This window comes from Chroicocephalus ridibundus, chromosome 2, assembly GCF_963924245.1.
Source record: "Chroicocephalus ridibundus chromosome 2, bChrRid1.1, whole genome shotgun sequence".
Lineage (NCBI taxonomy): Eukaryota > Metazoa > Chordata > Aves > Charadriiformes > Laridae > Chroicocephalus > Chroicocephalus ridibundus.
The window spans coordinates 39,829,667-39,847,393 of record NC_086285.1 but is presented as its reverse complement, the minus strand read 5'-3'; the positions used below and the strand labels follow the sequence as shown (position 1 = coordinate 39,847,393).

The following is a 17,727-nucleotide window of genomic DNA, read 5'->3' as shown; positions in this document are numbered from 1 at the left end:
TGTGCGTCTCAGGGAAAATAAAAACAGTGCTGTCCCTCCGAAAGCTTTCTTGATACATAACCAAAATCAGAAGAACAACCACACTCTAAAGCTAAACCTAGGCAAGGCTCTTGCAGGAAGCCAGGGAGGAGCGCTTTGAAGAAACTGCTTCTTCTGGCTTACCCCAGTCTTGCTGCTGCGTGGCCTTTGCAGAACATAAGGTTGTCCTTGCACCTGCGCTCCTCCGAAATGCCTGAAGGCTACTGGGCACCCGAGAAAACGTGACTGCATGTCTTAACTGCTTCAGACAGTGTTAAAAAGCTGGCATTCAGCCCCAGCTCTGAATTTCCATCCCCTCGCAAGCCAAAATGATCACGTTGCAGCCTCTTCCTTGTTTGTGTAAGTGTTTTATAATGCTAGATAGAAGGCATCACAAGAACCCTACTTTTGCTCAAGACTCGATTCACCCTTTAATATCGTTCATTGACACCCTTTCCACTACTCAAATGATTTGTAATTTGTATCTCTCAAACGGTTCCCACTTGGATTTCTCATGCACTGAAAAGTCAGATGCCTGACATTACTGTGTAAAGTTAAGTGCTTGGGGTTAATGAATGGCATTAAATTTTATGAGGTCATGTCCAGTAGATGTTAAAAGGAGCTTAAGGGAACTTTATCACTGATAGAAATTAACAGTTGGCACGAAAGAATGCCTGAGGGAGTTCAGTTCTAAGCAAAAATAAAATTGGTGGTATAAAAACTTAAATATAGAGTCATTGTGATTAATGTAAACATTTTTGTTAGGTAATTGGTTACGTGTTGCAGTAAAAGAAATGAGACCTCACAGTTTGAAAGGAAAGGATATTATTGTATTTAGAAAGCAATTAATGTTTCTAGTCAAATAAAAAAAAATCTACATCACGTACAATATTTATATTCTTTCAGTAAACATATAACCTTTGGGGCTATATTTATCAAATAGTCAAGTCTCCACTTATTTACATTAGTTTTTTCTTTGGGCAAAATGTGTTTTCCCTAGTGGAGTACGTTATTTTGTTTCATTAAACCTTTATTTCTACTCACATGCATTGCTTATATTACAGACCAAATGAGTAAATTCTGTGTACTTAAGTCATCTAAGGTTTGTGTTTTGGGGTGACTGATGGATGGCATGAAAATTCTGTTTCAAAAAGAAAATGGCTACATTAACTTATGGATAGATCTGTTTTGCATAATTATGTGGGGAACTATTCAGTAATTACACTCCTATTCACATGCTGTAATTTTCGTCGTCTTTATTCACTGTCATTCCAGTGAGGGGAAATGGAAAACTTATTCAGACGTATATATTCTTTCTTGCTCTGTCTTATGACCTGCGGTCACAGCATGTAGTACTTTTTCAAATAATGCCTGTGCTCGAGTAAGACAGCTATGTCTTGAATTTTGCTCCCAAAATACGTGTGGAAATTCTGCACCCGTACTTCAAAGTCTTGAATACCACACTATGGATATGCCTAAATGACCTCGTGCAGACCCGTTCCTTCACAACACTTGAGGTCTGCGCCGCCTGGATGCAGTGTTGGAGGTGACAGTGTCATGCCTGCTGAGAACGCAGTGTGAAAGTTTCTGGATCAGAGCTTTTTTCTCCTCTTCAGTTGGACAGAGAGGTACCATACCTGTCATACAGCATAGCAAGTCATGGCCACCTCCAAAATTTGGAAGGTGAAATCAGAAGAAAAGTGAAAATATTTAGAATTTGTAGTCCCTCTAGGACTGTTCTCTTGCTCCCCATATGATTATTTTTGTGGTTTAATCTGAACTGCATACATGAAACATGCCTTATCACATTTTCCTTAGGTAGTGCTTGGTCAAAAAATCCAAAAGTTTTCTTTTTGGCTAAAAGATATTGCACGTTTTCTATCTTGGAGAGCTGGGGTTACTGTCTAGAAAATTGACTACTACTTAACATTTACCCTATTATTGTGCGAACTAAGTCATCAGCCTTTTAGAAAACTTCAATGTAACTGTTGTCTGCAAGAAAAATCTAGTCATACTTGTCTAATTTGCATTTTTGAAATCTACATATTTCTTATGTCTCCAGGGGCTTCGTACTGGCATTCTTAGTTCCTTTCTGAAGTGCCACCAGGGATTGACACTGCTCGTCCCCCTCACAGGAGGGCAAGGGTGGAGAACAGAAATCTGTCCCGCGATGGGTTACATACTTCTTCATGGAAATGTTTTGTGCAGAGTTTCTTTCTCAGTTTCTGCAACAGAGGGACCATTGTTCAACAAACTACCTTGCGCTGTAGTAAATAGAAGTGTTTTGTCATTCTGGCTGTCAATTTGATATATTTTTCTATTTTGATGTAGCTGTGGACTTTCATCTCTTAGACATCTAGAGTTTACTGATAATGCATGTATACCTTTGCTCTTCAAATTTTTCTAGATCCGTCATTCACAACATGCATCTGCTTTTGTACCAGCAAAGGACACAGTTGGTGCTCTCCAAATTAACTAAGGGTTGATTTAAAAGAATTTTGATTAAAATCTAGTGTTTTCATTATGCTTTGGCATGTTCTGATTTGGAAGTTGAAAAGCTTTAGCTCAGTGCTTCTTTTTTACTGTTTGATGACATGTTTTTTCATCGGAGAAATTTATAGAAAATGCAGGATACTGCTCTATTTCATGTTCTCTGAGGTATGGGTCTACTGGATACACAATGTATTCTGAGAATTAGCAGCCTTAATTAGAAAGCCTCAAGTTAGGAGTCTAGGGCTTCCTGGCTTCATTTTATAAAACCAAGCTAGGCAGCTTTAAGCTCAGGTGTTCCTTTCTGGTACAGGCTCCTTCTGTACAGTTAATTTGATTAGGATAAGGGCTGTTCCACTGGCAGCAGGAATGTCCCTTTCAGGGCTGAGTTGTTGGGGTTTTTCTCAGACCGCCTTGCTCAAGTTTCCCAGGTACTAGTGCTATCATAAGGTGAAGGTATCCTAACGTGGTATTTTTTTTTTAACAGTGCACTTGTGAATTGTCTTACCTCCAGACTCTGTTACTGATGGAACATCTTTAAGTTTTACCCAGATAATTTGAAACTTTACCCGGAGACTAAGTTGCTTTTTCAAAGTCATTCACGTAATAAGATTTGTTAAGGAATGAAAAAACCTGCTTTCTGTAGTGTTGTGAATGATGGATAAAGGAAGTAAAAATCATATGCACTTCCAATATGTTGTGTTCATAACTTAATAAACCGTTGGTTATCTCTCTATTTTTTTTTGGGGGGGTGCATGTGTAATGCTGCTAAAATGTGTTACATAGTTACATTACTAAAAACGTGTCTTTTCAATAGATAGGAGCAGGATTCTATTTCTAACAGATTATCCGCAGTTTATGTTGATATAAATCCGAAGTATCCCATCAGATCTACAGATGTGACTGCTTCCAGCAGTGCTAAAAGTAGTTGTGGTAGGAGAGCAGGCGGCTGCAGCTGGAAAGAGACGGAGATGCCGAGCTTTGTGGGGTGACAGGGATGCTGTGGATGCCCAACTGTCTCTCCCTGGCCCTGGGCGTTGTAGTAACTGGCTGTTTCCCACATTGCTTCATGTGGGACTTTCTTCACCTCTTACTGTGTGCCTTTAAAACTGTAGCATTTGAAGAAAGTCCAGGCGTTGCGCAGTTCTGCGTCTCTGTGACAACTTCCTAACTTCAAGCTTCTCAGAGTCCTCAGAGCAGAAACCCACAGTTCTGCTGCTGGCTCAGGGCTTCTGCCAGCCCCGCCACGGGATGCCAAGTAGCTCCACTGCCTTTTAGTTTCTTGTGTGCCTGAATTTCCGTGTTTCCTTTTGCAGCAATGGTGCTGCTGCTTCTAGTCTTTCTGGTTGCCTCCCAGCCATAAATGCTGCCTGTTATCCCATTCCAGATAAGCAAGTAGCTGGTTACGCATGTGTCACCACAGTAGCCATGTGGGTGCTCTGATTTCAGGCTGAACCTCTTTGTGCGTATGTGCTGGGCAAAGAAAAGCGGTATGATTTTCACAGTGTTTCTAAACGTATTTACACGCAAGGAAGAATGTCCAAGAAAGTACATTCTGCTTCCAGGAGAAGCCTTTGACATCCCTCAGTAGTGCTGTAAGTCATCAGCCTGCTTTAGCAGCTTCCTTTGGTAAGAAACAGCAAAGAAACAAAGCAGAATTACTCCTGCTCTTTTTAACCTCTGGTCCTGGTTATCATGAGACCACCTTCCCAACTTTAGGAGGCGAGGCTGTGCATCACTACCAGGTGGCTTCCTGGCCAGGCTGGCCTTTCTCCGGATAAACCTGTTATTCTCAGTTGAAGAGCAGCTAGCTTCTTGTTGAAAGGGCAGTTCCATTTCAATAAAAGAGCACTTAATCCTTTCTCATTTGTCTTCTACTATCATTTAATCTTGGCAAAACAACAGAATGTTAGAAAACTTCTGCTCAATCTTTTTTGGCTCTGTTTTTTTCCTAGGCTCGATGGAATATGCATTACAGCTTTTGAATATGAAAATCAAACTATACTTACATATGATTTATTGTCCCAAACAGAAGGATTGCATCTATCTATACGATAGAAATGTGGTTAAAAATAGGATGTAATTGAAGTAAATTAAAGGACAATAGTAGCCTTCAAACATTTAAAGAGATGGTATGTTTTTCTTATTGTCAGCGTAAATGGTCTCTGGAGACCACCTTTTTACAGTGATTGTGCGTGTCTAAGATTAAGCAAAGCTGCATGACCAGTGCTATCTCAGGAGGATGCTGAGTCATTAACTCATGTTTATTGCCTCTTGCCATCTTTAGATTATTGCAATTTATAGCTCAAAGGCCTTTTAGGCTGTTTATAAGTTAAAATTAGCTAAATTCTTCTGGATGCAAGTGATAAGTCACTCGGCATTTGTATATCATGGGATGTAAGTTCCTAGCGATGATGCCAGGCAGATTTTTTTCTTACTGTGCAAAGTCTAATTGTGCTACTTCTCCTTAGTTATACTGGGCTACTCTACCCTCTGTTTTGCTAATTTTGCTAATTTGCTCATTTGTTAAGTGTAAATGCTCTTAAAGAATTCACGGAAGTTAGAGATGATATTATTTATTAGGTATACAGCTTCCACTTATTTTAGACGACATGAAAATGTTTGTATCTTGTCCTGGAGTCTTTTGAGTCACACTTGCTGATGACCTAGGAACTTGTTTAAGTTATAGATGGTAAATGATCGGCCAGGTTAAGTAGCAGGTACGGGCTGTAGTACTGAGCATGTGAACAGAAGTGGACAGAATTTACTACAGACCGAAGACAGGTGCAGTAAGAGAAACAATAACTGAAAAAAAGTTCGAAGAATCACAGTTTACCTTACCCTGTGGATTTTTTCTTTTACGAGTCTTATTGCTGCTGGTAACAAATTCAATCCAGGCATCACTGGACTAAATGCTTATCGACTTCAGTGGAAGTCACGTTTGCTTATATAAGCTAGTGTTGTGTGGCTCCCACTAAATGGGAAGTCAAACTATTTTTCCATGTACGTGCATTTTCTGAAGTGTTTAAATCACTATTAGCGTCACAGTTAAACTTGGGCTTCCCATCATGTTCAAAGAGATCATATTAAAACACCTCTGGATGGATATAAATTATTTAAGATTTTGGTACCTTGCAATCAACCGAGGATTTTTCTCAAGCATTCCTATGAATTAGTTCATCAGTACTAGAGTAATATTCCTTGTTCTATGGATTTTACTGTTTTTTAGTCTAGAGTACAGTGTGTAGCTCAGCCTATTTTGGTGAACGCAGAGGCTTCATCAGGAAAATAAATATTATGAGGAAGTACTTTGAATATACTTATTGTTGAATTTAAACAGTGATGCTACATTCTAATTCCCAGCTCAGTCATCTAGACTTTTCTGTATCTTTTCCCATCCACACTTTTTCACACATTCATTTTACATGTGGAAAAGTGGTATGTTAATTTACAGGCTATCCTAATGACAGGGTTGGTGTTTAGATTTGTGAACACTCAGAAGCAGTTTCACTTAAAATGGAAACCCTCTTCATTTTATGTGCCTTGATTTAAACTAAAGTGCATAGACAAAATTATTTCAAACAGAGCTTTTGCCTGGAGAGTACGCAGGGTGTTACTCGTGTATGTGTATGCACATATGCAATTCTGATTTTATATGCAAAGATCATAGAAGATGCCACTTGATTGTTGTAAATCAGCAATCCAAAAGACACCGGAATTGACTGGGTTTGAGCAACGCGCGGTACAAGGTATTCTTATTATCTCCAGAAGTTTTGCTCATAACTGCAAACCAACGTGTCTGCCTATCACCTTGTTCAGCAGCTTTCTGCTGGGCTGAAACAGGCTTTGATTTTGCACCTTGGTGCCCGCGTTCCTTACCTGGTTTCAAATGTGACCAGCTTTCACTATCACAGCATTAGCATACGTGCGGGCACTCTGTTGTGGTTTACGATTGTGTTCCTTGCCTAACTCAAATAAGCTTAAAGGGGGAAAAAACACCATTAATGTTTATTATGTTTTCCTCATATTAATTTTTAAAGATAAACAAATTAAATGTTTCAGCCCATGTAAGACTTTTGTACTTCTAATGGCAAAGTCTCACAGTTAATTATCTGCATATGTCGCTCGTCATCATAGCGCATTATTTTCTGTTTCACTCGTGGCAAAATATAATGTTTTAGGGCACAGTTGTTGAAACTAAAACGCGACCAAAAAATCTGTACCAAGCAAAGCACGCATTCAAAGTATGCATCTGAGGCTAAATGAACTTGAAGCGAGGGATAGAGTCGGGTTTGTACTTAAAAGATTGCTCACCGAAAAGTTGCATCATATTTATTTCAGACAACTTAAACAACTTGCTCAGAGTGAAACGTTCTTCAACTTTCCAGCCTAATAATTATTTTATAAATATCAGAAGTGCTGTGCACTTAATTCTTTAGCTGAAGGCATTATTTTCAGTTTCTGTACACTGCTGCGAGCTTGCTCCATTTAATCATTTTAAAAGCTTATTTGGTGTAAATTGAATTTAACAGTGTAGTTGCAAGGGTGTTATGTAAAAAAGTCCGAAGGAGCGTCTGGCTGGGGCGGGGGGGGTGCGGGGGGGCTGCCGCTCCCCGGGATGGAGCTGCGGGAGGGGAGCAGCGGCCGCATCATCTTAAACTCTGCAGCGCCCTCTCTTGGCAGGACGCGGCACTGCCCTCGGCTTCCCTCCCTCCCTCCCTCCTCGGGAATCCATCAAAATCCATAACCGAGGAACGCACAGCTCCGCCACGTTTTACTTTTTAAAGATCTAGTTTGTGTAGTAAAACCTCAATTTGCCGTATGTTTTGGGATTAGCTCTCCTTTTATTTTTTATTTTCTCTCCTCCTACTGCCATTTTTTTGGTCTATCAGCGGGCCCAAATCAGAAGGCTTCGGTCGTCTTAGTCTTTTTGTATTTTTTTTTTTCTTTGCTGCAGAGATCCTGAAGACTTTCCAAACTGCATATTTGGTGCTGTAGAAATGCAAATTGTCTGCTCTTTTGTAAACCTTTCAATTGTCAGACTGCTCTCTTTCAAAATAATAGAGGAGCCTGGAATCGCCCATGCTAAAATTAAGAATTTATAACTGTATGGAACAGATGTTTTCATAAACATTTGCTATAATTAATTTCAACTAGGGGATTGAAGGAACAAAGCAGTTTTTCCCTCTTCAAAACTTTATTGCCTTTTCCCCATACAGCGAACTCAGAAATCTTTGCTTTAATATTGTTAATGAAACAAATTTACTCTTCTGTTTGGTTTTCATTGTGAAAAAGGAAAGCTTAATTTGAATAAGATACCAGCCTTTGGAACAATGGACAAATATGCTGAATTTCAAACATCGTGTATAAAGGATTAAAATACAGAGCATAAGTCTTTAGGTGCTCATTTCTGAGACCACGACCCTGTGGTGTCAATTGTCAGAGGTTCCTACATATTAGAATAAATTTTATCCGGAGCAGTTTGATGAATATCTATCTGTGGAGCAAATAGGATGAAAGAATTTTATGTTTGAAGAGTTGTGAACCTTGGTGTTACAAAAAGCAAAGGAGTCTCGTGGCATTATATATAGTTTTAATGCACAGTAAAATGCTTATTGTATGTTGATTACCCCTTTATACTCACAATAAAGGTCTGCAATCTGTTAAGCAATTTTTTCTGTTTGCATTATATGAGCAACACATTTTGACTAAAATCATTCTTCCATATTTGTATTGTCACTAGTTTTTTGGGGATATTGTTTGGAATGTATATAGTTCAGGGCCAGAATTTTGATGTTATTGTGAAGAAGAAAAAATATGCATGCATTATTGTTTTTTTTTACTAATTCCTGTATATCATATATCATTGGAGAAAAAAAATATGTTTAAAGGTTTTAAAAAAACCACAGCTTAATTGTTTTACACCTGAAAGAACCAGTGCAGCTGCAAGGATTTTTTGAGCAAACTAGAATTCCTGACTGATCTGTCATCTATAAAGTGTGCAAAGAAAAATAGGTAGCTGTCATTAAAATTACATTTCAGCTTTCAATAACCATTTAATGAGTAGCGTAATTATATAAGTATGGTACCTCAAGTACTTCACTCAATAATTAAAAATAATCTCATCTTTAAAGTGAAAGCGCTATAATTATTATTTGACTTAACCAGGACCACTGTTATGATCTCCAGTGGCACCTCAGATTGTTCAAAGTGGTTTTGAAAGTATAAATTAAAATTGGATAAATCATTAAATTATTAAGCTTTAAATATGCTGAAAATGAATATAGCATGGAATTTGGAAGTCATGTTATAAGAATTGACAACCTTAGACTGCAAGCATATATTTGTGTTAAAATTTTCCTTGTCTCTAATCATAAAACACTGCATTAATGATCGAGTGTTTTATATCAACCTGAACTTAAATTTTCACAACTGTTACATAAATTTTGTTTTTTAACAACACTTTAACCTTTGATTAGAATACAAAGAAAATATTAAGCAGAGTGCAAACTCGTCAGCAGAGAGATCTGTCTCCATTTTGACACTCGTTAGCAGGGGAATGCACAATTTGATTTCCTAAGTGGGATCACTTTTATCACAAATTCCTTAACCGCCAGCCATAAAACCCTTTCAGACCTGACACAAGATTGGTAAATCGGTTAGCACAATATAAATATACATGTGCCCACGCATAGACATGCATATGCGTGTATACATACATACAGAAATATGTATACAAGTAAAGACATTTCTTCACTATCAAAACATATTTTCAAAAGAAAAAAGAAAAGCGTTCAATTATTTTTGAAAGTAGGAGTATATCCATAGAGTAAGGGGATGTCACTTGAGGTTCTTGACTTTGTAGCCTCGCAGCTGGTTATGATAGTATCCCAGCCCTTCTCCGTACGAAGTCCTGGGCTGCATTTTTGCGTCTCACAGAAAGTAGCTGTTTTCAGAGACGTAATGAAGGAGATGAGTGAGAAACGTCAGATCCCTACATCGTTCTTCACACGCTTTTTCACTCCTGTTGAGCATATGCTTAAGCTCAGAGTGCTCCTTGTGCCTGGTGTAAACCCAGAGTATCTTCCTGCTCTTGAACTGGGGCTCTGAAATGCTATCCAGTTTCTTCTTATTGCCTGAAGTGGGAACTGTGCACTGCACCTTGGAAAAGGTCTTCTTTGAGAAGATATTAATACTATCAGTATAATAGGCTGTTAAAAAATAAAAATGCAAAAATAGTGTGCGTATTTAAATTAGGCTTCTCCTTGTTACAATTTCCACACGTGGTTTTCAGATAATCTTCAGAAAGTGTATTTGGCGTCCTCCTGATGCTGGGTTCATCTATTTTGTGCTATGTGTATAATCTCAAACATGTTACAAGAAAACAGTTACTGAAGTGACAAGCCTGTGTGTTCTAGGTGAATTTAGTACCCTAGTAGATATACAATGTACAAATCCTTCTCCCCGCATCTCTGAAATCTAAAGAAGCCAGCATTTGAAACGTTCTTTTTTTGGCTGGTTAGTAAAAGCAGCAATTTCAAGCCATGCAAATTCTCTTGAAACAGCCTCCAGCTGTGTCCAGTAGTACCAGGTCCCAGCTACCCAACTCCCCGCTCCCTTCAGCCCCTGGTCTCCATGCACAAGAACAGCCTTTGCTAAAGTAGGGTGATAGAACTGAATTCTTTTGGGAGAAAGTGTTCATTCCCAGAAGAGGGAGTTTCTCCGTTTAAAGCAGCAGCAAGAAAGATATCCAGATGATCTTTAGCCCCTTTGGAAGGATACTGCCTTATTTGATTACTGTATTAAAACCAGCGACTGCTCTAGTGCTGAAAGCTGGGTACCTTACCTGTATTTACTTTGGTACTGATGCTTGTTATAGTACCGATTGGTTCCCTTCTCTTTCCTCTGAAAGTATGGTAAGATTTATTTTACCCTTTTTTCCCCAGCTTTTGCATTTGAAGTTTGGAAACATTTTCGGGAGGTGTGGGGCAGGGTTCAGTTTCTTCCACAGAGCCCTTCTTCACGTTTTTTAGTCTCTGAAAGGATCTAAAGATTAGGATAATACTGGAATCAATTAGGATTTATACAGGAGACCACAATTTCTGTCACCAGCATCATGAATCTTATATTCATAACTGTTATGTTCATAACAGTATACATCCTAATTTTACCAGGAAGTTGGATCAGTATCACTGAAGAAAATGCAAGTAATCTATTTGTTCTACTGGGAGTTCACCTACCTTTCAAAAGGAGGAGTTACTGGAACTTGCCTGAGGAGAGGTGATCCAGGGCACGGATTCCCACAGCTTATTGTCATTAGTTAGTGAAGCACCTGTCCCATTTGTTCTCAAGCATTGCTGACCAGGAAAACTTACCATGATTAGCTAGAAAGCCTTTTGGATAGAAGTGGGTAAAATTTAGTGAATCATCTCTTAAGTCTATGAATACTTTGCACTTTGCTTTATCATTTTTATCGCTTTCAGTGAAAGACATCTAAATCATCTTTCAAGATGTCATAACAGACGTTATCTGTCCTAAAGGGAATGGAGTAAGAAAACAACCACAGAAGTGCCCACTCCACTAAATCCTGGTTTTGAGAGCTGAGCGCACCTAGTCTTATCCAGTTTTGGTAGCTGCTGCTAATGACACAGTGGTGCAGCAAAAGCGGCTCTTAAAAAAAAACCCCAACAATAACTTGTATCAATGTGAGATTTATTAACAATGGGTGTGCAATTAAGAATGCTGAAGTATTGTGGCGGTCATTTAAATAAAGGAAATTGTTGTCTTCTGAGAGAGTGTTTCAGAATAAAGCAAGCTACGTGTAGAGTAGTTTGTCAAGGACAGCTTGGTGGATGGAGCAGACCCAGGATCCCACCAAATGTTCACTGTGGAATCCTGATAAAAGAACAACTTTTATCACCAAGATTCTGTTTTTTCTTTGCAGAGTCCTGTTCGCTCTCCAAGCAGGACAAATGGTTTAGTTGAAAGATGATAATGGCCTTGCATTTTTTGAGATATTCTTAAGCCACATTCTTCAGAAAGGAAGAAGATGGTGTTGCCATTCTTGAAAAGAGTCACAAAAGATGTTTTTCAGCGTGTGAACTTAGCGTTGTGAATGAGTTTTCTTTTTCAGTCTGACCAATGTGATAGGTGAATGCGTAGGAGTTGTCTAAGCATAAATAAAGTGCCGTAGTGCATTCGGGATCCGTTTTGGTGTGCGGTGTCCCTATAAACAATTGCCCGGTATCACTGCACCTAGCCATATGGCTTTAAAAGAGACTGAACACAGTTCAGTCATTTCTCTGTATGCTCAGGATCAGATGTGGAGATGGGTAATATATGAAAAAACGTATTACTTAAAACTGTCCCAATATGGGAGACTATTTTCCAAGAAACAAGAAAAAATGGAACAGATGGTTATTAATAATGGGAGGGTCGTCTCCTGGATGAAGTATCTGGTGGTGTTAATTTAGTTAAATTTAGTAAACAAAAAGCAGATTGATTAAGTAGGATTTCCATTTTCAAAATAAATTGACAGAGCTAATTAGTGAAATCAACCGGACCGAGCAATTTTAGACTAAAATGTAGTAGAGGTATGGGATTCATTTTAGACAAAGGTGCAAAAGTTAATAAAAAAAAAAAAAAGGCATTCCAAACTAGATGAGAAAAAACACTTGGAAGGAAAGTTCTATGCCAAAGTGAATGATGAAGTATTTTTTCCGGAGTGTCTGGAGTAAGCAAAGATCCTGACTGAAACAGAAGAACAGTTTGATCTGCAAAGAAGGCTACTTCCTGGATAGCAGAAAGGGTGGGGTTGTAGTGACAATTAGCAAAAGTTAATTTGAATTAGATCATAAGAAGGGAATTTCAATTAGCAAGAAAATGTTACTTGACTATGTAAAGAAGCTTTCTGGGGAAGAAAATTAGAACCATCTTGCAGTGCAAATGGACAAATGATATTAAATGTAATCCAGGTACCATCTAAACTGTAAAAACAAAATTTCAGGCAAAAGCCTGAAAATAAATAAATAAAATAAAGGGGAGTGTTGGGTAGCTATTATAAATTAGCACATCCAATAACCATTAAAGCGTCTGACTTGCAGAGTAAGTGTCTTTCGAGAATACTGACAAATACTGCTCCATGGAACAACTTTTTAGTCTTTTAGTTCGTGGCTGGTAGCATATATTTGAAGGAGGAGAAATGTAGTACCTGCACTTAGATTAAGAGGAAAAAAAGTGATAGCAAAGCAGCTATATATGTTGACTATTATCTGTGCAGGGGTTTAGAAAAGTTTTTAAGGAAGAAATAAGAGAGAAAAGAGAAGCGAATGGCTTAATTTACAGTGCGAGTGTTCTGTTAAACAGGAGATTGTGCCCAGCTAACCTGCAAGTTGTTCAAAATATACATTAAGGAAATACACTAAGTCTTTCTGGACCTCAGTAAACCATCTGATGTATTGCCACAGGAGATGTTATGAAATAGAAAGGATGGGGATTAGTGAAGTATAGCAATTATAAGATGAATAGAGAAATACAGGTTTTAATGAAAGAATTCTTTTTAGTGGAGTTTGTGGTGGAACTGATCTTATCCAATATTTTTATTTGTTGTCTTACCACAAAGTGAGAGACTGCACTGATGGGTTTTTGTGAAGAAAAAATATTAGAAGGAAGTGTCCAGTGCAAGTACAAATAGAGTATTCGGGTAGGACTGGTCCTTTCTGAGGAAGAGGACTAGAAAGAGCATGCAATAATGTGAAATACAGTATTGTACTATCAAGAATTTTTACTGTAAACTTCAAACTTATTTTTGTAAGTAAAAATGGAGAGTAAACATGTAGGAGTGTTGGTTAAGAGTGGCTGTGAAACTCCAAGATGGTGTGGCATGACTATATTGAGCAGCATTTTTTTGATAGAGAGGAAAACCACTGTCCAAAGGATCAACTGATTAAACTTTTAGTATGCTGTCTACAGCTCCTGTCCCTTCTTTTCCGTGTGTAAGAAGGACTGACTTAAACAAAACAGGGAATAAGGAGCCTCATTTAGAAAAAAGACTGAAAGAAAGTTATTTTAGTAAGCAGAACAGAGGACACGAAGGTGCACGATGCTATCTGCAAATGAATTAAGGAAATACACAGGGACATAGAATAATTATCAAGCTAAATGACAGGTTGGGCAAGAATAAATAGTACAAAACTGGACACAAATAAATTTACTTTGAACAACAGATGATTCTTTCTGGCTTTTAACAGTCCTTCAATAGAAGCAGGTATAGAGAGGAAGGTTTCCTTGTAATCCGTGGTTTCTGTGAACGTCACTGTTCTATGTATAAACAGCCCACAGGATGTAAAACAAGGTGTTTTGCAGACACACTACTTAGGGAGTTTCAGAGAAGCTTTGAACTTGTGCTATGACAAAAAAATACCTGGTATCATACAGCGAACTCAAAATTTTTCACAAAATAGATGAACTTTTACGTTCTTTGACTTAATGTTAGTAAAATCAAACTCTTCTATTTATATGGTATATCTCTGTAACCTTATGCTGGTAAAATTGTATTTATTAAGTTGAGAAGGGCCTCAATCAAAACTTCAAGTGCAATTAAATCTCAGATTTTCAGAACATTCAGACTCCAAACTGAACGTGGAGGCTAGTTGTCTCTCTTGCCAGCTGAAAGAATTTGAAGATGTAAAGTTGAGACTTGTCTATGTAAGTTTTGTTGTAAACTAAAGTTACCATATATGGTAAAATCAATTGCAATTCGCATTGATACTGTGTTATTTATTATCAGGGTTGTCTTATAACAAAGGTGTTTTCTTTTATTTTTGTATTAGGAGGATCAAATGAAAATGGAAGCACACAACACACCTCAGATTCTGATAGAACATTTATTTCTTACAGGTTGGTAATTTTTTATATTTATTTTCTAATTTTTAAAAGTTTAAATATAATAAGCAGCATAATCTATTTAAAGCAAAAGGACAGGTCCGTGTATTTTAAGAGCATTGTACTATCTGAATATCAACAGTCAGTAGACTAAAGGACATGAATGATTTAATTAAGGAATGATCTGAGAAGTTGTTTTCTGGATTTTTATTTTTTTTGGAGAAAGCTGTTCAAAATGCTTAACTAATGAAAGTACATGATGTTTTTAAGCCTAAATATTTTTAAGGGTTTTTTTTTTGCTTTGTTTTCTTCAAAATATGCAATAAAATAGAAAATCTCACCTAAACTCGTAGCAGCTAAGCTGAATGTTGTTGAAATATTTAACTCACCAGGGATCACCTTACTGCTCTTCTCCAAAGTCACTGGATCTATGGACCACATGGAAGTCTATTTGCTCGTTATTTCAGGTCAAAAACCAAAGCCAGGATTTTTTAAATTTGAGGTTTTCTAAGAGGAAAATAATATTTCAATTCTGTTGATAGTAAACGCCAGTTAAAGCAACGTGATGGCTGAGCAACTTTTTGCAGCACTGTCACTGCGCCCAAGTCTTGCTTGGGTATGTACCTGAGGGTTTCTTGTACTTTAAAGCACAGAAAGGTAATCAGCAGATGGATGGTTTCATCTTGCAGCCAGCAAAATACTGCCTCTGCTACAAAGGCTAAATCTTTGTCCTTGTGACTGGTAAATTACTAGTAAGATTTGTGCTAACCAGAATGACTGCATCTGATTTTGATTCTTAAGTATGGTAAAATAAACCAAGCTTAGCACATGATCATTTTGGATTCATGTGTTGAGCTATGGTGGATGGCATCTTTTTCATTTTTTGTTTGTAGTCTGCTGGAGTCTGTACTTCAAAGAGGTGCAGGCAGGCAAGAGGAACCTGCCTGATTGCCTTGTCCTGGTTGCAGCCGGCTGGGTGGGGAATATCACACCATCTTGCAGGCAGTGAGCTGTGCTGGGCTTGAGAAGCCTTCAGGTGTGGGGTGGGACAGAGGGACACAACGCCTGGAGAACCTGTTGTGGGCTGGAGATGGAGAGATTGCTGAGGAGAGCAGGGAGCAAACGGCCTGGTCTTGAGGATGTTGAAGCGAAAGACTTCTCATAAGGACCTAGTGGGAACAGTGAAGAGTTTGTTGCGATTCAGACACCCAGAGGAAGCTTCTGGACTGAGAGCAAGGTTGGAAAAAAGGGTGTGCCTGCAGGGATACAGTGGGACAGGGGAGGTTTGGTTTATGAATCCTTCCAATTTTCTGTTCTCTAGTAAGTCTGCTCTAATGAAATCTACTTTGTGATGATATAAAACCCTTTGATGGTAGTTAGCATCTTCACTTGGAGAAAAATACGTTAGCAGATCCGCATGACTCGATTTCTTGTCATATTTGTGTTCTCTGATGCATGTAACATACTAAGTTAAAAGAAGGGCTCAAAAATACTACCTGGAATAATCGTCATATTTTTTAGGTGAGAAGCGTATACATACAGAGACCATGAAGCAGTCTCAGAAAAAAATAGGCAAAATAGAATTTAGCCAGGTCAGCAAAAGGAAGGAGTTGGGAGCTCTCACTGCCATTAATTCTGGGACACTTGCACCTGAAACTCGTTAACTCAAGAGCCCCAGCTCTTGTACCCTGCCAAGGTAAAACTTCAAGCAGCAGCCGCCAGCTTCAGCGAGGCTCAGGTTCCACAGGAGTGTAAGCTGGGATCTGACCCTTTCTACCTGTCCCTTCTCCGCTGCCCCAGTGGCACTCATCTCTCAGTGAGCCAGTCCAGGGTGCTAAACTAGCCTAGCCTCAGCTGTAGTGAATCCTCAGCCATCTTTAATGCTCCACGAATAAGAGAAGGTGAAAGTTGGCCTTTGTATCTCCATATTCCTCAGTCTAGAGAGCATATAATAAATAGGATGTTGGCTACGACTTCCACTAAATAATAATCATATTCTATCAGAGAGGATTACAGCTTAACTTACAAAACTGAAATTAATTAATATTTTAAAAGCAGTCCTATATACCACTGCCAGAGTATTATTGTGATAATTAGAGGCAAGGTAATAAAGCAAGATAGTACCGTGTATATATATATATATATGTCTGTGTGTGTATACCCACATATATATATATATGTCTGTGTGTGTATACCCACATATATATATATATATATAAAAGAAACCTCTGACTTTTAGCAGTTGGCAAGCTAGCACTGTTATTAAGTAGTATTACAATGTTTAAGGTGTGAAATGAATGTTTTCTGCTCAGTGGTAAGTAACTCACATCATATAATAAGACTGGCTGTAAATTTGCTGGTTGGGTTGAATATTGTGTTGATAGTTATTGTTCTATGCTGCATATAAAGTAAAAATGGGTGGTTAATACCTTATGAAAGATGAAAAGTAAATCTTAAACTACCTTAAAAGGGAACGATGTAAATGGTTGTTATTCCTTTAAGGACTCATTAGGATACTGTCAATTAATAGTGTTTCATTAAGTTAGTAATTGGATAAAACTGATGATAGTCTTGTTTACCCAATGTGTTTCGGTCTGTTGTATTTAAAAAAGGCTGGCTAGTGAATTTTTGCTGGAAAAGAGGCAAAGGCATCTTTAGATCATGGTCGATGTCATGCTTGCAGAAGGCTGATACATGCAAAATTCTACTGGAAATTTTTACTGAAACAAAAGCTGCTTCATGTTTTATCAGTAGCAGTCTCTTTACAATTTATTTAGGAAAAGAGGCAACTCCAAATGTTTAAAAACATTTGACTGTGAATGTGTTTTGCTATTGAAGTGCACTTAAGAGCATATTGTTCTTACCACAATGAAAAAAACACAGAGCGGGAGGTGTTACTTGATTCCAACACTTTCTATTTTAAAGGACAATTTTACAGTATCCAGTACAAGGCCCTGAGCGTATGTGTATGTATTAATAAAGGATGTCAGACCATTATCCTTTGATATATTTATAATGCTCCAGAATTATTTGTATGGTTTTATTTTTAATATGATGGTGTCGCCTTAGAGTTTGTGGCTTTTTCTAGTGTTTATCACGGCACAGATTTAATGTTGCTTATGTTCAGATAGTGAGCATTTCCCTTTAGGTCATAAAGTTTGTAAGTAATGTAAACGAAAAGCACATGTGACTGGCACATATTTCTAAATATTCTGTGAGTTTGTGAATGCATCCTGCCAGGTCACAGACAGTTTTCTAGTTGGTCTTAGACTCTGATGGAAGTATCTTTGTGTGCTTGGGAAGAAGCTTTACTAATAAGAAATTATGAAAATTATT

At 38.0% G+C, this 17,727-nt stretch overlaps 1 protein-coding gene across 5 annotated transcripts in view; it reads left to right on the top strand.

Annotated features, from left to right (window-relative positions):
• The window catches only part of TBC1D5 (TBC1 domain family member 5), a 321,123-nt gene that overhangs the window by 143,164 nt on the left and 160,232 nt on the right, over positions 1–17,727 (top strand). For all 5 annotated transcript variants that reach the window (XM_063325152.1, XM_063325151.1, XM_063325150.1 and 2 more), the window contains one exon: positions 14,340–14,406. In XM_063325152.1, coding sequence (XP_063181222.1) covers positions 14,340–14,406 — 67 coding nt within the window. The remainder of the gene's footprint in view (positions 1–14,339; positions 14,407–17,727) is intronic.